The sequence below is a fragment of the Oncorhynchus clarkii genome, chromosome 17 (genome assembly GCF_045791955.1).
Source record: "Oncorhynchus clarkii lewisi isolate Uvic-CL-2024 chromosome 17, UVic_Ocla_1.0, whole genome shotgun sequence".
Taxonomy (NCBI): domain Eukaryota; kingdom Metazoa; phylum Chordata; class Actinopteri; order Salmoniformes; family Salmonidae; genus Oncorhynchus; species Oncorhynchus clarkii.
The window spans coordinates 7,112,105-7,135,128 of NC_092163.1; the positions used below are offsets into that span (position 1 = coordinate 7,112,105).

Below are 23,024 nucleotides of genomic sequence, written 5' to 3' on the forward strand. Positions count from 1 at the left end.
ACGTTTAGCCTTTAAAAAAATAAATATGGTAATGTATTGCAAATGTAGTTTTATATGACCGTCTAGAATATCGTCCTGTAGGTTTGTAATTTATACTTTAATATGATGTACTTTTGACTTAAAACGTTTTGTCCCTTTTTGTAGTTGTGTTTTTCATAAGGTAACTTTCCCACGAGTCCCAGGTGTTCCAGCAACCCCGGTTGGAAGATTCCTGGAATCAGGAAGTAATAAGCAGGACATCTGGGAAATATAGGAATCCTACAACTGGGAATTTTGGAAAAGTTACCAGATTTTTTTAAAAGAAATGTGCAACCCTAGTTTTGTATTGTTTATGTTCTATTAGGATAAATTCTGTAATTGCTGTCATCAGTCTGTTTTAACACCAGTGAACCTCATCATACAGGTATATTATAGTGACCAGTAGAGCTCTGGTTAAAAGTAGTGCTCTATGTTTTGGAGATAGGGTGACATTTGGGATGCACTATGGTTGTACCTAATAAGTACTGCACCTGATACTTGGCAATGGTAGAGAACAATAAACGTCAGATTTCCAAACGATATGGCTCTTTTGGTACCTGGTCATTTGAGTGTATAGCATTTGATGATTCATACTATCATTAGCTATAGAATGTACATTTAAACTCCTCATGATTAAACCATGAGAAACCTCTCATTCATTCATTCAAAAAGAGCAGTGTGGATATAGAGCCATGACCTCCATCCTGACCTAGGGAACCTAGAGGCTTTACTGCCGTTTCCAACCACACACACACACACACACACACACACACACGTCCTCTTTTACCCAACCAATTAGGGCATGTACTCAATATGCTGCCTATTTTAGCTGCGGCGTGCTGAGATGAGTGTGTTTAAGTTTTAGTCCGTGTCTAACTATAGCTGTAATGCTGTAGTCAGAAAAGGCGTATTTAGGTCACATTCAAATAAACAACCGCCAGAGGCTTAGAATACACATCAGGCCTACCGTATATTCAACAAGCCCCAGATCTGCTGCATGTTCATTCAACAGGCCCGAAACAGCGAGGCGCAAACTGAACTTGTCCAATGAGGAATCTACATCGTTGACTTCCGTTGCAAAACGTTATGCACTAATGAATACGACCCTGGTCATTACATTCATTGGAGAAGCATCACAGAGGATATAGACTGGCAGAGCAACTTGAGTCCGTTTCAACTTCCTCTGCTTCCTATTGCTTTCTCTTTCCCTCCTCCTATTCCCTCTCCTCCCAGTCTCCCCCCCCCCCCCATCACCTCCTCCTCCTCCCTCTCCTTCTCTCTTCAAGGTGATTGATTAGGATCCCCATGGCGACAGCTGGTCTCACTGGGGTCCGACACATAACGAAAAAAAGGATATTACAGGTAAAATACTTTACATACACAAATCTTCCTCTTAGCAGTATTAGGGATCTCTCACCAGAAACGTCATGACTCCCTGCCCGGGTCCAAAATCACACCCTATTCCCTATATAGTGCACTACACTACATGGGCACTGGTTAAAGGTAGTGCACACCACAGGGAATAGGGTGCCATTTGGGACCTCTTCCTCTTCCTTCCTCCAGTCTTAAACACATGGTTGACACTGCGGTTAAATGGTTGCTTGGTAACTACTGTGTTCCAACCTACCAACCTCCACGCCATGACACGTGGGCATTGGGTTGGCATGACAGCTGGCATCTCTCCCTATAAAGACCTCCACCACGTATGTGTCTGTGGTTCTCAAGACTGAAGATGAAAGTGTGGAACGGGACAAGTCCTAAGCAGCCCTGCTGGAGTGCCTGTTAGACTGGCACATTGTGGTTAGTGTGCGATCGCCAAGCTTGGAGCCCCCGCGGCACGTTACCTCATAAAGCCTGAAGCTCTGATATTATCATGGTCTGACCACAGATCTCACATCACGCTATGGCAGGGCTGGGTGGGTGGCAGGGTTGGGTGGGTGGCAGGGCTGGGTGGGTGGCTGGGTTGGGTGGGTGGCAGGGCTGGGTGGGTGGCTGGGTTGGGTGGGTGGCAGGGCTGGATGGGTGACTGGGTTGGGTGGGTGGCAGGGCTGGGTGGGTGTGTGGCAGGGTTGGGTGGGTGTGTGGCAGGGTTGGGTGGGTGTGTGGCAGGGTTGGGTGGGTGTGTGGCTGGGTGGGTGGCTGGGTGGGTTGGGTGGGTGGGTTTGGTGGGTGGCAGGGTTGGGTGGGTGGGTTTGGTGGGTGGCAGGGTTGGGTGGCTGGGTGTTTAGGCTGGGTGGGTGTGTGGCAGGGTTGGGTGGGTGGGTTGGGTGGGTGGCAATGTTCAACCAATGACAGGAGTTGGAATGGAATTTCTCCCAACTCAAACAAAATATGCACAAACAGACAGGCAGCAAGGAGCAAGAGAGAAGCAGCAAGGAGAGAGAGAGAAACAGCAAGGAGAGAGAGAGAAGCAGCAAGGAGCAAGAGAGAAGCAGCAAGGAGAGAGAGAGAAACAGCAAGGAGAGAGAGAGAAGCAGCAAGGAGCAAGAGAGAAGCAGCAAGGAGAGAGAGAGAAGCAGCAAGGAGCAAGAGAGAAGCAGCAAGGAGAGAGAGAGAAGCAGCAAGGAGAGAGAGAGCAGCAGCAAGGAGAGAGAGAGAAGCAGCAAGGAGCAAGAGAGAAGCAGCAAGGAGAGAGAGAGAGAAGCAGCAAGGAGAGAGAGAGAAGCAGCAAGGAGCAAGAGAGAAGCAGCAAGGAGCGAGAGAGAAGCAGCAAGGAGCGAGAGAGAAGCAGCAAGGAGCAAGAGAGAAGCAGCAAGGAGAGAGAGAGAAGCAGCAAGGAGAGAGAGAGAAGCAGCAACGAGAGAGAGAGAAGCAGCAAGGAGCGAGAGAAGCAGCAAGGAGAGAGAGAAGCAGCAAGGAGCGAGAGAGAAGCAGCAAGGAGCGAGAGAGAAGCAGCAAGGAGCAAGAGAGAAGCAGCAAGGAGCAAGAGAGAAGCAGCAAGGAGAGAGAGAGAGGCAGCAAGGAGAGAGAGAGAAGCAGCAAGGAGAGAGAGAGAGGCAGCAAGGAGAGAGAGAGAAGCAGCAATGAGAGAGAGAGAAGCAGCAATGAGAGAGAGCGAGAGAGAAAAAGGCAGCAAGGAGAGAGAGAAGCAGCAAGGAGAGAGGCAGCAAAGAGAGAGAGCGAGAGAGAGAAAGGCAGCAAGGCGTGAGAGAGGCAGCAAGGAGAGAGAGAGAGAGGCAGCAAGGAGAGAGAGAGAGGCAGCAAGGAGAGAGAGCGAGAGAGAAAAAGACAGCAAGGAGTGAGAGAGAGGCAGCAAGGAGACAGAGGCAGCAAGGAGAGAGAGGCAGCAAGGAGCGAGAGAGAGGCAGCAAGGAGCGAGAGAGAGGCAGCAAGGAACGAGAAAGAGGCAGCAAGGAGAGAGAGAGGCAGCAAGGAGAGAGAGAGGCAGCAAGGAGCGAGAGAGAGGCAGCAAGGAGTGAGAGAGAGGCAGCAAGGAGTGAGAGAGAGGCAGCAAGGAGCGAGAGAGAGGCAGCAAGGAGCGAGAGAGAGGCAGCAAGGAGCGAGAGAGAGGCAGCAAGGAGCGAGAGAGTGGCAGCAAGGAGCGGGAGAGAGGCAGCAAGGAGAGAGAGAGGCAGCAAGGAGCGAGAGAGGCAGCAAGGAGAGAGAGAGGCAGCAAGGAGCGAGAGAGAGGCAGCAATGAGCGAGAGAGAGGCAGCAAGGAGCGAGAGAGAGGCAGCAAGGAGTGAGAGAGAGGCAGCAAGGAGCGAGAGAGAGGCAGCAAGGAGCGAGAGAGAGGCAGCAAGGAGCGAGAGAGAGGCAGCAAGGAGCGGGAGAGAGGCAGCAAGGAGCGGGAGAGAGGCAGCAAGGAGAGAGAGAGAGGCAGCAAGGAGTGAGAGAGAGGCAGCAAGGAGTGAGAGAGAGGCAGCAAGGAGCGAGAGACAGCAAGGAGAGAGAGACAGCAAGGAGAGAGAGACAGCAAGGAGAGAGAGACAGCAAGGAGAGAGAGGCAGCAAGGAGAGAGAGGCAGCAAGGAGAGAGAGGCAGCAAGGAGAGAGAGGCAGCAAGGAGAGAGAGGCAGCAAGGAGAGAGAGGCAGCAAGGAGAGAGAGGCAGCAAGGAGAGAGAGACAGCAAGGAGAGAGAGGCAGCATGGAGAGAGAGGCAGCATGGAGAGAGAGGCAGCAAGGAGAGAGAGGCAGCAAGGAGCGAGAGGCAGCAAGGAGCGAGAGAGAGGCAGCAAGGAGCGAGAGAGAGGCAGCAAGGAGCGAGAGAGAGACAGCAAGGAGAGAGAGACAGCAAGGAGAGAGTGGCAGCAAGGAGAGAGAGACAGCAAGGAGAGAGAGGCAGCAAGGAGAGAGAGGCAGCAAGGAGAGAGAGGCAGCAAGGAGAGAGAGACAGCAAGGAGAGAGAGACAGCAAGGAGAGAGAGGCAGCAAGGAGAGAGAGGCAGCAAGGAGAGAGAGGCAGCAAGGAGCGAGAGAGAGGCAGCAAGGAGCGAGAGAGAGGCAGCAAGGAGCGAGAGACAGCAAGGAGAGAGAGACAGCAAGGAGAGAGAGGCAGCAAGGAGAGAGAGGCAGCAAGGAGAGAGAGGCAGCAAGGAGAGAGAGGCAGCAAGGAGAGAGAGGCAGCAAGGAGAGAGAGGCAGCAAGGAGAGAGAGGCAGCAAGGAGAGAGAGGCAGCAAGGAGAGAGAGACAGCAAGGAGAGAGAGGCAGCAAGGAGCGAGAGAGAGGCAGCAAGGAGCGAGAGAGAGGCAGCAAGGAGCGAGAGAGAGGCAGCAAGGAGCGAGAGAGAGGCAGCAAGGAGCGAGAGAGAGGCAGCAAGGAGAGAGAGAGGCAGCAAGGAGCGAGAGAGAGGCAGCAAGGAGTGAGAGAGAGGCAGCAAGGAGTGAGAGAGAGGCAGCAAGGAGTGAGAGAGAGGCAGCAAGGAGTGAGAGAGAGGCAGCAAGGAGTGAGAGAGGCAGCAAGGAGCGAGAGAGAGGCAGCAAGGAGCGAGAGAGAGGCAGCAAGGAGCGAGAGAGAGGCAGCAAGGAGCGAGAGAGAGGCAGCAAGGAGAGAGGCAGCAAGGAGAGAGAGACAGCAAGGAGAGAGAGACAGCAAGGAGAGAGAGGCAGCAAGGAGAGAGAGGCAGCAAGGAGAGAGAGGCAGCAAGGAGCGAGAGAGAGGCAGCAAGGAGCGAGAGAGAGGCAGCAAGGAGCGAGAGAGTGGCAGCAAGGAGAGAGAGAGGCAGCAAGGAGCGAGAGAGAGGCAGCAAGGAGTGAGAGAGAGGCAGCAAGGAGTGAGAGAGAGGCAGCAAGGAGTGAGAGAGAGGCAGCAAGGAGCGAGAGAGAGGCAGCAAGGAGCGAGAGAGAGGCAGCAAGGAGCGAGAGAGAGGCAGCAAGGAGTGAGAGAGAGGCAGCAAGGAGTGAGAGAGAGGCAGCAAGGAGCGAGGCAGCAAGGAGAGAGGCAGCAAGGAGAGAGAGACAGCAAGGAGAGAGAGGCAGCAAGGAGAGAGAGGCAGCAAGGAGAGAGAGGCAGCAAGGAGAGAGAGGCAGCAAGGAGAGAGAGTAATAAGGCCAAATGTATGACCATATTAGAGACACATATTTCCCTCAGATTACACAGATCCACAAAGAATTTGAAAACAAGCCCAATTTTGATAAACTCCCATATGGGTAAAATACCACAGCAGCAAGATTTGTGACCTGTTGCCACAAGAAAAGGGCAACCAGTGAAGAACACACACCATTGTAAATACAACCCATATTTATGTTGATTTATTTTCCCTTTAGTACTTTAACTATTTGCACTTATGACATTTGAAATGTCTTTGTTGTTTTGGAACTTCTGTGAGTGTAATGTTTACTGTTTATTTCACTTTTCTCTATTATCTACTTCACTTGCTTTGGCAATGTTAACATATGTTTCCCATGACAATAAAGCCCTTAAACTGAAATAGAGGCAGGACGAAGAGAGAGAGAGAGAGGCAGGACAAAGAGAGAGAGGCAGGACAAAGAGAGAGAGAGAGGCAGGACAAAGAGAGAGAGAGAGGCAGGACAAAGAGAGAGAGAGAGGCAGGACAAAGAGAGAGAGAGAGGCAGGACAAAGAGAGAGAGAGAGGCAGGACAAAGAGAGAGAGAGGGCAGGACAAAGAGAGAGAGGGGCAGGACAAAGAGAGAGAGGGGCAGGACAAAGAGAGAGAGAGAGGCAGGACAAAGAGAGAGAGGGGCAGGACAAAGAGAGAGAGAGAGGCAGGACAAAGAGAGAGAGGGGCAGGACAAAGAGAGAGAGAGAGAGGCAGGACAAAGAGAGAGAGAGGACAAAGAGAGAGAGAGGCAGGACAAAGAGAGAGAGAGAGGCAGGACAAAAGAGAGAGGGACAAAGAGAGAGAGGGGCAGGACAAAGAGAGAGAGAGAGAGGCAGGACAAAGAGAGAGAGAGGACAAAGAGAGAGAGAGGGGCAGGACAAAGAGAGAGAGAGAGGGGCAGGACAAAGAGAGAGAGAGAGGGGCAGGACAAAGAGAGAGAGAGAGGGGCAGGACAAAGAGAGAGAGAGAGGGGCAGGACAAAGAGAGAGAGAGAGGGGCAGGACAAAGAGAGAGAGAGAGAGGCAGGACAAAGAGAGAGAGAGAGAGGCAGGACAAAGAGAGAGAGAGGCAGGACAAAGAGAGAGAGAGAGAGGCAGGACAAAGAGAGAGAGAGGACAAAGAGAGAGAGGCAGGACAAAGAGAGAGAGAGAGAGGCAGGACAAACAGAGAGAGAGAGGCAGGACAAAGAGAGAGAGAGAGGCAGGACAAAGAGAGAGAGGCAGGAGAGAGAGAGGCAGGACAAAGAGAGAGATGCAGGACAAAGAGAGAGAGGCAGGACAAAGAGAGAGAGAGAGAGAGGCAGGACAAAGAGAGAGAGAGGACCAAGAGAGAGAGAGGACCAAGAGAGAGAGGCAGGACAAAGAGAGAGAGAGAGGCAGGACAAAGAGAGAGAGAGAGGCAGGACAAAGAGTTTAAAAATGATTTATTAAACGACCAATAAGAGAAAAACAGTGACAAACCCTGTTCACTGAACAATACAATAGGAAAAGAAAATACATTGTTTTTACAAAAACATTTTTACAAACGTTAGGGAGCAACTGAGACTTCATCATAATGTTATTTGGTGTGTCGGTCCTCGCTCATCATTATTAAGCCGTTAAGATAGCTGGGCCCCAATGTCTCATTCGTCTCCGGGTAAAGTGCTGATCTAGGATCAGTTTAGCCTTTTAGAACACAATTAATAAGGATTGTGTGGACAGGTTGGGACCTGATCCTGGATCAGCTCTCATACTCAAGACGCTTGACACACTATCCCTAAACTAAAAACAGTGTGCATTAGCATGAGCAGAAACTGGGGGAGGATGATTCAAGATATACTTCCTGACTGAGATTATTTTTTTAGAAGATTAATACATGTAACATAAATTAGGTCATAATTAGCTCCTCCCCATCAGCTGGTAATAAAACAATATAAAAAGTGAATAAAAACAGAATATGAGGGTATCGGGGGCGGGGTCAGTTTAATTTCAATTCCTGTCAATTCAGGAAGTACAGCGAAATTCCAATTCCAATTCTCCTCAATGCTTTTCAATGAGGATAATGTGGATTTGGAACACGCTTCAGTTTCTGAACTGACTGGAATCTAAATGGACCTGACCCCAACCCTGGAGGGGACACCACCTTACTGTTTAACTGCCACACTGTTCTGTCTAGCATCACATCTTACACAGGGCCATCAGTGTGCTGTATGTGTGCAGGGTTTTGTTCCAGCCCACCACTAACAAAACAACAAATAAAGCTATTCTTCATGAATTAGGTGAATCAGCACAGCAGGTGTTTTAGTGCTGGGTGGGTGCAAAACCCCGCAGCACAGCCCTGTACTATACGCTCATCCATAATAACCCTGGCTACCCTGCATGGGAGCCTCCCATATGACCCCTGACCTCCATATGACCCCTAACCTCCATATGACCCTGTTATCAATGTTAGTAGTGATGATTAATCTAATGCTGACCAGGTTTCAAGAGAAAAACTTCTGCCAACAAACTCTGGGCTTTGGCTGAGTTCAGTTCTGTTCAGTCCAGTGTGGCTTCAGTACAGCTGCCCTGTGTAGGTGGGAGGGGGACAGAGGTGTGTCTAGTCCCTACGGTGGAGGGAGGATGGAGGGCAGAGGGGACAGAGGTGTGTCTAGTCCCTACGGTGGAGGGAGGATGGAGGGCAGAGGGGACAGAGGTGTGTCTAGTCCCTACGGTGGAGGGAGGATGGGATGGAGGGCAGAGGGAACAGAGGTGTGTCTAGTCCCTACGGTGGAGGGAGGATGGAGGGCAGAGGGGACAGAGGTGTGTCTAGTCCCTACGGTGGAGGGAGGATGGAGGGCAGAGGGGACAGAGGTGTGTCTAGTCCCTACGGTGGAGGGAGGATGGGATGGAGGGCAGAGGGAACAGAGGTGTGTCTAGTCCCTACGGTGGAGGGAGGATGGAGGGCAGAGGGGACAGAGGTGTGTCTAGTCCCTACGGTGGAGGGAGGATGGGATGGAGGGCAGAGGGAACAGAGGTGTGTCTAGTCCCTACGGTGGAGGGAGGATGGAGGGCAGAGGGGACAGAGGTGTGTCTAGTCCCTACAGTGGAGGGAGGATGGGATGGAGGGCAGAGGGAACAGAGGTGTGTCTAGTCCCTACGGTGGGTGGAGGGAGGAAGGGATGGAGGAAGTGGTTCCTCTCCGTCAGGCTTTCCCTTCCCAGGCGTCGTCTCTCTGTTTAGCTGCCAGACGCTTCTGCTCTGAAAGACAGACAGACAGACAGGTTGATAGGAGAGTAAATCAATACTACTACTAGGTGTCAATACTATCATAAAGACAAAGACTAGTTCCACTTTAAAGGAGCAACATGTAATATATTAGCCTTCATTTCTTCACGGTTTTGTGAAAGACACTTAGAGAAGTCCCGAAAGGCTCAGGACTGCCTCTTACCGTATCACTATCCAGAACACATCTGTTGACAGGACATGAAGAAACGTATTACTAGTGTTGTTGTTGTCAACCTCTTGAACAAGAACTCCTCTTAACACAGGAAGTTGTACAAAACAGTCAGACTGGCTCGTCGCGGTAAAACAAAGAATCTAAATTCACTAGCGTTCAAAAAAATATGTTTCTCTCTCATGGAGTTCTATTCCTTTACTAGTTTTATATTTTACCTTTATTTAACCAGGCAAGTCAGTTAAGAACAAATTATTATTTTCAATGATGGCCTAGAAACAGTGGGTTAACGGCCTTGTTCAGGGGCATAACGATAAATTTTTACCTTGTCAGCTCGGGGATTAGATCTTGCAACCTTTCAGTTACTAGTCCAACGCTCTAACCACTAGGCTACCCGCCCCTAACCACTAGGCTACCCGCCCCTAACCACCAGGCTACCCGCCCCTAACCACCAGGCTACCCGCCTCTAACCACCAGGCTACCCGTCTCTAACCACCAGGCTACCCGTCTCTAACCACTAGGCTACCCGCCTCTAACCACTAGGCTACCCGCCTCTAACCACTAGGCTACCCGCCTCTAACCACTAGGCTACCCGCCTCTAACCACTAGGCTACCCGCCTCTAACCACTAGGCTACCCGCCTCTAACCACTAGGCTACCCGCCTCTAACCACTAGGCTACCCGCCTCTAACCACTAGGCTACCCGCCTCTAACCACTAGGCTACCCGCCTCTAACCACTAGGCTACCCGCCTCTAACCACTAGGCTACCCGCCTCTAACCACTAGGCTACCCGCCTCTAACCACTAGGCTACCCGTCTCTAACCACTAGGCTACCCGTCTCTAACCACTAGGCTACCCGTCTCTAACCACTAGGCTACCCGTCTCTAACCACTAGGCTACCCGTCTCTAACCACTAGGCTACCTGTCTCTAACCACTAGGCTACCCGCCCCTAACCACTAGGTTACCTGTCTCTAACCACTAGGCTACCTGTCTCTAACCACTAGGCTACCCGCCCCTAACCACTAGGTTACCTGTCTCTAACCACTAGGCTACCTGTCTCTAACCACTAGGCTACCCGCCCCTAACCACTAGGTTACCTGTCTCTAACCACTAGGCTACCTGTCTCTAACCACTAGGCTACCCGCCCCTAACCACTAGGCTACCTGTCTCTAACCACTAGGCTACCCGTCTCTAACCACTAGGCTACCCGTCTCTAACCACTAGGCTACCCGCCCCTAACCACTAGGTTACCTGTCTCTAACCACTAGGCTACCTGTCTCTAACCACTAGGCTACCCGCCCCTAACCACTAGGTTACCTGTCTCTAACCACTAGGCTACCTGTCTCTAACCACTAGGCTACCCGCCCCTAACCACTAGGCTACCCGTCTCTAACCACTAGGTTACCTGTCTCTAACCACTAGGCTACCCGCCCCTAACCACTAGGCTACCCGCCCCTAACCACTAGGTTACCTGTCTCTAACCACTAGGTTACCTGTCTCTAACCACTAGGCTACCTGTCTCTAACCACTAGGCTACCCGCCCCTAACCACTAGGTTACCTGTCTCTAACCACTAGGCTACCTGTCTCTAACCACTAGGCTACCCGCCCCTAACCACTAGGCTACCCGTCTCTAACCACTAGGCTACCCGTCTCTAACCACTAGGCTACCTGTCTCTAACCACTAGGCTACCCGCCCCTAACCACTAGGTTACCTGTCTCTAACCACTAGGCTACCTGTCTCTAACCACTAGGCTACCTGTCTCTAACCACTAGGCTACCCGCCCCTAACCACTAGGCTACCCGCCCCTAACCACTAGGCTACCCGTCTCTAACCACTAGGCTACCTGTCTCTAACCACTAGGCTACCCGCCCCTAACCACTAGGCTACCCGCCCCTAACCACTAGGCTACCCGTCTCTAACCACTAGGCTACCTGTCTCTAATCACTAGGCTACCTGTCTCTAACCACTAGGCTACCTGTCTCTAACCACTAGGTTACCTGTCTCTAACCACTAGGCTACCTGTCTCTAACCACTAGGCTACCTGTCTCTAACCATTAGGCTACCTGTCTCTAACCACCAGGCTACCTGTCTCTAACCACTAGGTTACCTGTCTCTAACCACTAGGTTACCTGTCTCTAACCACTAGGCTACCCGTCTCTAACCACTAGGCTACCTGTCTCTAACCACTAGGCTACCTGTCTCTAACCACTAGGCTACCTGTCTCTAACCACTAGGCTACCTGTCTCTAACCACTAGGCTACCTGTCTCTAACCACTAGGCTACCCGCCTCTAACCACTAGGCTACCTGTCTCTAACCACTAGGCTACCTGTCTCTAACCACTAGGCTACCTGTCTCTAACCACTAGGCTACCCGCCCCTAACCACTAGGCTACCCGCCCCTAACCACTAGGCTACCTGTCTCTAACCACTAGGTTACCTGCAGCCTGGTACTGGTTTGTCATTGACATTTACAGGATGAAATGTTCCATGACCTTTAAGTCAGCAGAGAGAACAGCTCCACAAGAACTCATGTTAACACAGGTGTGTAAGTAGTGACGTGTCGGTGTCACTGATAGACACACACAGCACATGTTCATGTCTTTAAATGTCAATTTTAACGTATTTTTTTTTGTCTGTAAAGTATTTTTCATGACGTGTCGGACCCCAGTAAGACCAGTTGTCTCCATTGGTGTCGGCTAACAGGGATCCTAACGAATCTAATAACCACACTGAAGTACACATAGAATATAGAACTTATATGATTAAGTCTTCTGTATGAATCACAGAAGAGTGTATATGATTAAGTCTTCTGTATGAATCATGTGTATATGATTAAGTCTTCTGTATGAATCATGTGTATATGATTAAGTCTACTGTATGAATCATGTGTATATGATTAAGTCTACTGTATGAATCATGTGTATATGATTAAGTCTACTGTATGAATCATAGAAGAGTGTATATGATTAAGTCTACTGTATGAATCACAGAAGAGTGTATATGATTAAGTCTACTGTATGAATCATAGAAGAGTGTATATGACTAAGTCTACTGTATGAATCATAGAAGAGTGTATATGACTAAGTCTACTGTATGAATCATGTGTATATGATTAAGTCTACTGTATGAATCATGTGTATATGATTAAGTCTACTGTATGAATCATGTGTATATGATTAAGTCTACTGTATGAATCATGTGTATATGATTAAGTCTACTGTATGAATCATGTGTATATGATTAAGTCTACTGTATGAATCATGTGTATATGACTAAGTCTACTGTATGAATCACAGAAGAGTGTATATGATTAAGTCTACTGTATGAATCATAGAAGAGTGTATATGACTAAGTCTACTGTATGAATCATGTGTATATGATTAAGTCTACTGTATGAATCATAGATGAGTGTATATGACTACAGGATGTTACTGTATAAAAGCACATCCCACCTTAAAATAATATATTTTGGGGGTTGAAAATATGTATTTTTTGGTTGAAAATATGTCTTCTCTGGTTGAAAAGACGTCTTTTCAATGTCTTGTGCTCACTGGGCACCAGGGGGAGGGAGCGCTAGTTGTCTAGAACAATCTAAACAGAGCTTCACACTGAGACACATAATGTCTATGATCACATAACGTCCTGTAAGTTCACCTGAGAACAGTAGAGCACAACAGTTATCCTGCCAGAAAACAAAGTCAGTTCCATAAGCAGCCGTCCGCCTCCCCCCTCCCCTCCCCTCTCCTCCCCTCCGTTCGTTCCTCCCTCCCTCCCTCCCCTCCCCTCCGTTCGTTCCTCCCTCCCCTCCCTCCCTCCCCTCCCCTCCGTTCGTTCCTCCCTCCCCTCCGTTCGTTCCTCCCTCCCCTCCGTTCGTTCCTCCCTCCCCTCCCCTCCGTCCGTTCCTCCCTCCCCTCCCCTCCCCTCCGTTCGTTCCTCCCTCCCCTCCCCTCCGTTCGTTCCTCCCTCCCCTCCCCTCCGTTCGTTCCTCCCTCCCCTCCCTCCCCTCCGTTCGTTCCTCCCTCCCCTCCGTTCGTTCCTCCCTCCCTCCCTCCCTCCCCTCCGTCCGTTCGTTCCTCCCTCCCCTCCCCTCCGTACCTCCTCTCCCCTCCGTCCCTCCCCTCCCTCCGTCCCGCCCCTCCCTCCCAGGTGAAACCTGTACTCCTTTACTGATGTCACTTGTTAAATCCACTTCAATCAGTGTAGATGAAGGGGAGGAGACAGGTTAAAGAAGGATTTTTAAGCCTTGAGACATGGATTGTGTATGTGTGTCATTCAGAGGGTGAATGGGTAGGACAACATATTTAAGTGCCTTTGGTAGTAGGTGCCAACTGCACCAGAGTGGACTGGTCCTTCTAGCTGAATATATCCACTTATAAATCCCCTGGGAGGAGAAATAAACAACAGGGAAATTATAGAGTAGAGGTTCTGCCCGGCAACACAGGGCGTGAGGAGAACAACTCAAGGAAACTCTTAGCCAGAGAGACGAGAGAGTGTGTGTATCAGCTGTCTAACCAGAAACCAAACCTCTCAGGACTCTCTCTCACACACACACACACACACACACACACACACACACACACACACACACACACACACACACACACACACACACACACACACACACACACACACACACACACACACACACACACACACACACACACACACACACACACACACACACACACACACGTCTCCTCTCTCTCTCTCAGTGAAAGAAGTGGTCACCACCAGCAAACATCTAGTTGTCCGTTCTTCCTGACAATCTGTTCTAGATTTGTATCTCGTCAGGACACTACTTTCCCCCCAATAGCTGGTCTTTGGAAGCAAGGCTACACTTAAAACAACATGACTGGAAGCCATTTCCAGGACGTGCAGTGTGTGTGTGTGTTTATAGCACACTAGATGAGCGCATTGTCCTCAGTCTCTCTGAGGCTGAGACTCTTCTTCGTGTTCATGGTCCTGGAAAGACATCACTGACAGAACACCACCCCCTAGTGGTAGCAACACTCTACGACAGCTTACTTCAACTGGCATACTAATGATGTAGATAAACCCTGGATTGCAGACGCTACGTATTGGCTAATTACTTGCTTTGGAGCCACCGGTCGGCCATGTTGGCTCTCCCCAGAGGGATCAGTCCTCCATAGGAATGAATGGAATCCTATAATATTTTAATTAAATGTTTCAAGGACAACATGACATGTATATTTAAATATGTTGCTGTTGTCGTGGGGACAGTAAGATGAGAAATAAAACATTTAACAAAAACATTTTTATTCTATTTTATTTATGTAACTGTTCGAATAATCTAATTTAATAATCTAATTTAATAATCGAATTTAATAAACTAATTTAATAATCTAATTTAATAATCTAATTTAATAATCTAATTGAATAAACTAATTTAATAAACTAATTTAATAATCTAATTTAATAATCTAATTTAATAAACTAATTTAATAATCTAATTTAATAAACTAATTTAATAAACTAATTTAATAATCTAATTTAATAATCTAATTTAATAATCTAATTTAATAATCTAATTTAAAGTTTGCATTAAGGTGTCTGTAATAGAATCTGCTTGTCAAAAAAAAACAACTAACATTAATAAATGCATTTCCATAGCTTCCAATATATATACAGTATATCACACTTTTGTTGCCAGCAGTTTAGACATTAATGGCTGTGTGTTGAGTTATTTTGAGGGGACAGCAAATGTACACTGTTATACAAGCTGTACACTCACTACTTTACATTGTAGCAAAGTGTCATTTCTTCAGTGTTGTCACATGAAAAGATATACTCAAATATTTATAAAAAATGTGAGGGGTGTACTCACTTTTGTGATATACTGTATATATTTACAATGCAGGAGTACCAAGACGGCTCTGTGGTGGCTTCAAAACAGCGCCCCCTGTCAGTCACCCAGGGTTATCCCCATCATTGGTCGTACCCCATTAAAACCCCTTATTCTAAAAGAGTTTTAAATACATAGATCTAGAAAACAACACCCCATAATCGTGTGAAAAAAAAAAGGTTTAGACATTTTTGCAAATTGAACAAATCGATGATTTTTTGTTTTTATATATATACACATTTTAGAATCAGGCTGAAACGTAACAAAATGTTGAAAAAGTCAAGGGGTCTGAATACTTTCTGAATGCACCGTATAGCTTCAAAATATGGTTAAAACGATCAGTCTGATGTGATGGATGGTCAGTCCTTGCGTACGTAGCGGTCTGTGAACTGGAGAGGGGTTACATTACCTCAGCCGTTTACCAAAACAAGTGGCGGGGTCACCTCTGTTGTTATTATTACTTGAATTACAGATTGCCCCTTGAAATCACGTACCTCTGGCATCTTGCAGTTTTTTCCTCTCTGCTTCACGGTGCTCTTTGCTCTGGGGACTCTTGACGCCCAGCGCCCCCATCACCAGCCTGCGGGCCAACACTGCACTGGTCTGGGGACGCTCCTTAGTAGGGAGCAGGTAGTCTGGAGGAGAGAAGGGACAGTGTTGAGGGAATGGAAGAGGAAGGGAGGGGGGGTCAAAGAAAGTAAAATAAAGTTTTTAAAAAAGGAAGAAGGACAAAGAATATACAACAGGTGACAAGACAAGGATTAGCAGGGAGGAGAGAATACAGGAGGTATGAGAGAATACAGGAGGTATGAGAGGGAGAATACAGGAGATATGAGAGAATACAGAAGATATGAGAGAATACAGGAGATATGAGAGAATACAGGAGATATGAGAGAGAGAATACAGGAGATATGAGAGAGAGAATACAGGAGATATGAGAGAGAGAATACAGGAGATATGAGAGAGAGAATACAGGAGATATGAGAGAGAGAATACAGGAGATATGAGAGAGAGAATACAGGAGATATGAGAGAGAGAATACAGGAGATATGAGAGAGAGAATACAGGAGATATGAGAGAATACAGGAGATATGAGAGAATACAGGAGATATGAGAGAATACAGGAGATATGAGAGGGAGAATACAGGAGATATGAGAGAATACAGGAGATATGAGAGCGAGAATACAGGAGATATGAGAGAATACAGGAGATATGAGAGGGAGAATACAGGAGATATGAGAGAATACAGGAGATATGAGAGGGAGAATACAGGAGATATGAGAGGGAGAGTACAGGAGATATGAGAGGGAGAATACAGGAGATATGAGAGGGAGAATACAGGAGATATGAGAGGGAGAATACAGGAGATATGAGAGAGAGAATACAGGAGATATGAGAGAGAGAATACAGGAGATATAAGAGAGAGAATACAGGAGATATGAGAGCGAGAATACAGGAGATATGAGAGCGAGAATACAGGAGATATGAGAGGGAGAATACAGGAGATATGAGAGGGAGAATACAGGAGATATGAGAGCGAGAACACAGGAGATATGAGAGTGAGAATACAGGAGATATGAGAGGGAGAATACAGGAGATATGAGAGCGAGAATACAGGAGATATGAGAGCGAGAATACAGGAGATATGAGAGAGAGAATACAGGAGATATGAGAGAGAGAATACAGGAGATATGAGAGAGAGAATACAGGAGATCAGACAGACAGACAGACCAGGTCAAAGATGAAGGAGTTCCAGAAATACTCAGAGACAGATAATGGAGAATAAAGGATGGACAGATGAATGAAAGAGAGGACAGTCAGTACCTGAGCAGCTGCGAGCCTTGGCCCTGGTGGTGACGGAGGCTTTAGCCAGAGACCTGACCTTCAACAGCGGATGTTTGGTCCTCAGAGCCTCCCGAGCTGACACACACACACACACAGACACACAGACACAGTTCAGTTGCTAAATGTTTACCTCAGATGTTGACTTGAGTGTTGACTGAGAAGACAGCCAAGTCAGCTCTACTATTAAAACATGTTGACCACTACTTCATTTGACCATCCAAACATCTTCAGTAAAGTTTGACAGAAGAGAGACACGCAGTGTTTTCGATAAGGTATGAAACATGTTCAGCTGTATCCGTCACCTGTGGTCAGGTGGAGCTCACCTGTGATGAGGTGTGTGAATAACTGATAGTGTCGGACAGAGCTACCAGAGTCTATGGCTTTTCCTTTCATTTATAAAAGCTGTGTGACTCACCTGCTATGGGGCTGTTGAAGAGAGCCAGGGCGTGTGTATCGTCCACAAACTGGATGTCAAAGCCTCTCTGCCTACACACACACACACACACAAAAACACCTTCAGCATCTCATCACCACCACATGCTGTAGGCGGAGCTTCGGCTGCCCCTCGACGAGACGGCGCTTCGGCTGCCCCTCGACGAGACGGCGCTTCGGCTGCCCCTCGACGAGACGGAGCTTCGGCTGCCCCTCGACGAGACGGCGCTTCGGCTGCCCCTCGACGAGACGGCGCTTCGGCTGCCCCTCGACGAGACGGCGCTTCGGCTGCCCCTCGACGAGACGGCGCTTCGGCTGCCCCTCGACGAGACGGCGCTTCGGCTGCCCCTCGACGAGACGGCGCTTCGGCTGCCCCTCGACGAGACGGCGCTTCGGCTGCCCCTCGACGAGACGGCGCTTCGGCTGCCCCTCGACGAGACGGCGCTTCGGCTGCCCCTCGACGAGACGGCGCTTCGGCTGCCCCTCGACGAGACGGCGCTTCGGCTGCCCCTCGACGAGACGGCGCTTCGGCTGCCCCTCGACGAGACGGAGCTTCGGCTGCCCCTCGACGAGACGGAGCTTCGGCTGCCCCTCGACGGATCATCGCTGTGTATTGATAGGGACTAGGGTGGAATGAGATTTGACTGAACCTCAGAACACGTAAAAAGACAGTAAAGGCTGGTACGTACTGGTAGGCCTGGAAGGATTTGACCAGGTCTTCAGTCTTAAACTCTGTGGGGAAGTCGTAGATTTCTATGATGTTAGACAGCTCATCCTCCGTGAGCTCAGTGTCATCATCCCCCTCTCTGTCCTGATCCAAGCTGTAGTAGTCAAACCTGGCCTCCTGCACCGGCCGCTTCTTCCTGCCCTGCTTTATAGCCAGCTGAGAGAGAGGGGGGCAGAGAGGTGAGAGAGAGGGGGGCAGAGAGGTGAGCGAGAGAGAGAGAGGGGGGGCAGAGAGGTGAACGAGAGAGAGAGGGGGGCAGAGAGAGAGGGTGAGAGAGAGAGAGGGGCAGAGAGAGAGGGTGAGAGAGAGAGAGAGGGGGGCAGAGAGAGAGGGTGAGAGAGAGAGAGAGAGAGAGAGGGGGGCAGAGAGGTGAGCGAGAGAGAGGGGGGCAGAGAGGTGAACGAGAGAGAGAGGGGGGCAGAGAGGTGAGCGAGAGAGAGAGGGGGGCAGAGAGGTGAGCGAGAGAGAGAGGGGGGCAGAGAGGTGAGCGAGAGAGAGAGGGGGGCAGAGAGGTGAGCGAGAGAGAGAGGGGGGCAGAGAGGTGAGCGAGAGAGAGAGGGGGGCAGAGAGGTGAACGAGAGAGAGAGGGGGGCAGAGAGGTGAATGAGAGAGAGAGGGGGGCAGAAAGGTGAGCGAGAGAGAGAGAGGGGCAGAGAGGTGAGCGAGAGAGAGAGGGGGGCAGAGAGATGAACGAGAGAGAGAGGGGGGCAGAGAGGTGAGCGAGAGAGAGAGGGGGGCAGAGAGGTGAACGAGAGAGAGAGGGGGGCAGAGAGGTGAGCGAGAGAGAGGGGGGCAGAGAGGTGAACGAGAGAGAGAGGGGGGCAGAGAGGTGAACGAGAGAGAGAGGGGGGCAGAGAGAGAGGGTGAGAGAGAGAGAGGGGCAGAGAGAGAGGGTGAGAGAGAGAGAGGGGGGGCAGAGAGAGAGGGTGAGAGAGAGAGAGAGAGAGAGGGGGGGCAGAGAGGTGAGCGAGAGAGAGGGGGGCAGAGAGGTGAACGAGAGAGAGAGGGGGGCAGAGAGGTGAGCGAGAGAGAGAGGGGGGCAGAGAGGTGAGCGAGAGAGAGAGGGGGGCAGAGAGGTGAGCGAGAGAGAGAGGGGGGCAGAGAGGTGAGCGAGAGAGAGAGGGGGGCAGAGAGGTGAGCGAGAGAGAGAGGGGGGCAGAGAGGTGAACGAGAGAGAGAGGGGGGCAGAGAGGTGAATGAGAGAGAGAGGGGGGCAGAAAGGTGAGCGAGAGAGAGAGAGGGGCAGAGAGGTGAGCGAGAGAGAGAGGGGGGCAGAGAGATGAACGAGAGAGAGAGGGGGGCAGAGAGGTGAGCGAGAGAGAGAGGGGGGCAGAGAGGTGAACGAGAGAGAGAGGGGGGCAGAGAGGTGAGCGAGAGAGAGGGGGGCAGAGAGGTGAGCGAGAGAGAGGGGGGCAGAGAGGTGAACGAGAGAGAGAGGGGGGCAGAGAGGTGAACGAGAGAGAGAGAGGGTGAGAGAGAGAGAGAGAGAGGGTGAGAGAGAGGGTGAGTGAGAGAGAGAGAGGGTGAGCGAGAGAGAGAGAGGGTGAGCGAGAGATAAGGTGAGCGAGAGAGAGAGGGTGAGAGAGTAATTTTGCTTACTAGTCTCCTAACGATTTCCAACTATAGACAGAACAGTAGATGTGTAACAGCATTGCAGCGATAGTACCACTAATAAGTAGCAAACATGTAGCAGACATACACTCAGTGTTACAGCAGTAATCTGGAGGACAGGGACAGAGACTCACTTCCTGACAGACAGGGACAGACACAGGTAGACAGACTCACCCCCTGACAGACAGGGACAGACGCAGGTAGACAGACTCACCTCCTGACAGACAGGGACAGACACAGGTAGACAGACTCACCTCCTGACAGACAGGGACAGACAGACTCACCTCCTGACAGAGAGGGACAGACACAGGTAGACAGACTCACCTCCTGACAGACAGGGACAGACGCAGGTAGACAGACTCACCTCCTCTAGCACATGGGGATCCAAACACTCTCCTTCGTCATCAAAGAGAGCGTCCCAGCTCTCCTCCTCCTCCTCTTCCTGAGGGCCTGCCTCTATCCCCTCCCGGGGTCCCCCTTCTCTCTCAGACGGAGAACTCTTGCTCCCCGTCTCCAGTCGCGAACCCACATCTCCTCCCTGGTTGGCTGTAGCAGCCTGTCCGTCATTCTGTGGCCCCGCGTCACCTCCTCCTCCTTCTTCTACCGTCTCCTCACCGTTTAGGACTCCATTCCCCTCTCCTCCCGTCTTCCCTCCTTTGTCCTTCTTGTTCTTGGCATTCTTTCGGGCCTTGTCCGTGTAGCGAGGCCTGGGCTTTGGTTTGCCATCTCCCTGGGTTTGAGCCTTATCTTTGGGGCCGTCCTGCTTCTTCTTGGGCTGGTAGAGGGGCTTGTCTGGCTTCTTGGAGCAGGACGAGGAGGGCTGGGGTTGGGCGCAGTCCTCTTGAGGTTGTTCCTCCTCCATCACCATACAACTGTCCTACATGGAAGAGAAAGGAGGAGGAACAAATCATTAAAGATGCATAGGTTAATTGAGCAGCTAGGCCCTCTCTCCAATTCTCTTTAGTTAAGTCGCATAAGCCCCCTCAGTAGTTTAATAGCTAGCACGCATGCGCCATGGTACTTAGAACCATTTAAACTGCATGTACAAATCTTACACAACTATACTGTACTAAATTAAAAACAAGTCCAAACTGGTTAACTACATTCTCTGCTAATTCGTTGTCAGTAACGGGGTGTTTGAGTGATAAATTAGACTTGGCTGCGTTATGCAGCAGCATCCAGTTTAACTAGCAATAACCCGAATACACCTAAACACATAACGCACTGTAGAGCAAGACATTCTATACAATTATTTCCTTAAAATCATAAACATATAAGCATTGGCAAAATACCTTAATCTGTAGCTTATCACTTGGCTAGATATCAAGAGAACAGCAAACCGCCGGATGTTTAGAATTAGAAGGGGAAAAAAACATACTGTCGCATGTATATTACGTAATAGTAAAATCGCTGCTGGTAGTTGTAGTTCTGTTGAGAAAAAGACAAGTCATTGGTCGAACCGCCGAATATTAAAAGTATTCGTTCCACCCTTATTGGATAACCACTTACACAAGTGCTTGCATAATGCAACAACATTGAAATTGTATAAGGCAATTTACACAACGCATTAGAATACAGTAACCTTTTCTCATCCTAGCGCTTCCACAGTCGAAGGATAGAACACCGGAGTCCTGCTGAAAACTGATATAAGGTAAGATTTATGTGCAGTGTTTGAATGAAATGATCTCTTCTTCTCCCAAACGAATAAACAGCAGCACACATGTTCTGAAATAAGTGTTCATCTCAGTATTACAGTTGTGATTACAGTATTGCATAACTAACGACATAATAATAGTATAGAATAAAAACCTGTTGCAGGTGCACGCAGAATTCTTGACGTAATCTAATGCACGAGGTCTTCACTGCGTGTATGGTTTTTCTATTGATAGTTTTTCTCTTTGCATATTTATGGTACGTCTTCACTTTTGCACACTGGTACGCACAATGTTCTATAGGTAATTGTCATGTTAGGCTCTTTTGGACAGGGGTAAATAGGAATTTAGCCGTTTGAGGGTATTGCTGTTGAGTCGATGATGTAATGATGTAAATTATGCACTGTAGACAAAAAAAAATGTTATTGTTCAGTGTGCAGCCTGCTGTACCTGCTCTCACCAACCTATATTCTGCAGTAGCCTATACTATGCTATGCCCTATGATTCTAATGTTGATATCAAACATGTTGATATCAACCGTGTATTATTAACATAGTGGTCTAAGGTTACATATAAACACCCTGTAACTTTTTGAATATTTAACTAAAAGCCCGTTTGGTGTCTGTTGCAGAATTGGGGAATTTGGATCAATTCCATTTCTATTCAGATTGTTGTGATGATGCTGCGATGGTGGGCGGGTCTTCCCTTGCTCCTCCCCCTCCTGGTGCTGTGTGGGCGTGGTTTGGCCCAGAGTTCCGAGCCCATGTTTCAGTCAGTGACTGAGACAGTCCTACCTCCTGACAACCAGCACAACCCCACCCAGCTGAACTATGGGATGGCCGTTACTGATGTGGACGGAGACGGAGACCTGGAGGTGGTGGTGGCGGGGTGAGAGTGTGGGTGGGGGGTTAGATAAAGAAAGAGAGAGTTGGAGAGGGCATTCAAATGCCATTATTGAGTACAGTGTACTGGACCATAGGACTTTACAGGCTATGCATAAATTACCCAATATTCTCAATTTACACCCATTCTTGGGTTCAACGGCCCTAACCTGGTCCTGAAGTTGGGGCTCTGGTCAAAGTAGTGCACTATCCAGGGAATAGGGCTCTGGCCAAAGTAGTGCACTATCCAGGGAATAGGGTACCATTTAGGACTACACCTACTAATGTTCTCCACTACACCTACTAATGTTCTCCACTACACCTCCTAATGTTCTCCACTGCACCTCCTAATGTTCTCCACTGCACCTCCTAATGTTCTCCACTGCACCTCCTAATGTTCTCCACTGCACCTCCTAATGTTCTCCACTTCATCTCCTAATGTTCTCCACTGCACCTCCTAATGTTCTCCACTACACCTCCTAATGTTCTCCACTACACCTCCTAATGTTCTCCACTACACCTCCTAATGTTCTCCACTACACCTCCTAATGTTCTCCATTCTCAGGTACAACGGTCCTAACCTGGTCCTGAAGTATGACCGTGGTCAGCAGAGGCTGGTGAACATAGCGGTGGATGACCGCAGCTCTCCATTCTACGCCCTGAGAGACCCCCTGGGGAACGCCATCGGGGTGACCGCCTGCGACGTAGACGGGGACGGGCGGGAGGAGATCTACTTCCTCAATACAAACAACGCTTACTCTGGTAAATAACAATAACAGCAGGTAAACACAAACACCATCAACAATGCTTAAAAAACAACAACGGTTACTCTGGTAGTCAGTAACAACCTTCTTTTGGAAGGTCGGGCCACATACTCTGACAAGCTCTTTAAGTTCCGCAACGGACGCTTCGAGGACTTGCTGGGGGATGACATCAACGTGCGCAGAGGAGTAGCCAATCGGATGGCAGGACGCTCCGTGGCGTGTGTGGACAGAAAAGTATGTAAACAGTCTATCCATCTGCTTGTGTCTGTCTGTCGTCTGTATGGCTGTATGCCCCCACCCCCTCTCTTTCTCT

General features: G+C 49.3%; 3 protein-coding genes across 3 annotated transcripts in view; 2 read left to right on the forward strand and 1 right to left on the reverse strand.

Moving 5' to 3' along the window:
* Positions 1 to 556, forward strand: part of LOC139370163 (lysyl oxidase homolog 4-like) — a 50,880-nt gene extending 50,324 nt beyond the window's left edge. Inside the window, exon 15 of the mRNA XM_071109486.1 lies at positions 1 to 556. This exon is cut by the window's left edge and continues 2,022 nt beyond it. The gene's annotated coding sequence lies outside the window, so the exon portion shown is untranslated.
* A 7,640-nt stretch (positions 557 to 8,196) lies between these two features.
* On the reverse strand, positions 8,197 to 21,338 carry LOC139370178 (coiled-coil domain-containing protein R3HCC1L-like). The gene is made up of 7 exons (XM_071109514.1): positions 21,224 to 21,338; positions 19,779 to 20,291; positions 17,766 to 17,959; positions 17,060 to 17,130; positions 16,624 to 16,719; positions 15,293 to 15,433; positions 8,197 to 8,736 (listed from the first exon to the last, which is right to left on the reverse strand). Exons 2-7 carry the CDS (start codon positions 20,280 to 20,282, stop codon positions 8,681 to 8,683), a joined length of 1,062 nt encoding a protein of 353 aa, XP_070965615.1. The 5' UTR covers positions 20,283 to 20,291; positions 21,224 to 21,338; the 3' UTR covers positions 8,197 to 8,680.
* The window catches only part of LOC139370438 (cartilage acidic protein 1-like), a 10,274-nt gene continuing 8,097 nt past the window's right edge, over positions 20,848 to 23,024 (forward strand). Inside the window, exons 1-4 of the mRNA XM_071109914.1 lie at positions 20,848 to 21,065; positions 21,698 to 21,954; positions 22,513 to 22,709; positions 22,809 to 22,945. Of these exons, the coding sequence (XP_070966015.1) occupies positions 21,743 to 21,954; positions 22,513 to 22,709; positions 22,809 to 22,945 (546 nt within the window). The 5' untranslated portion in view covers positions 20,848 to 21,065; positions 21,698 to 21,742. The remainder of the gene's footprint in view (positions 21,066 to 21,697; positions 21,955 to 22,512; positions 22,710 to 22,808; positions 22,946 to 23,024) is intronic.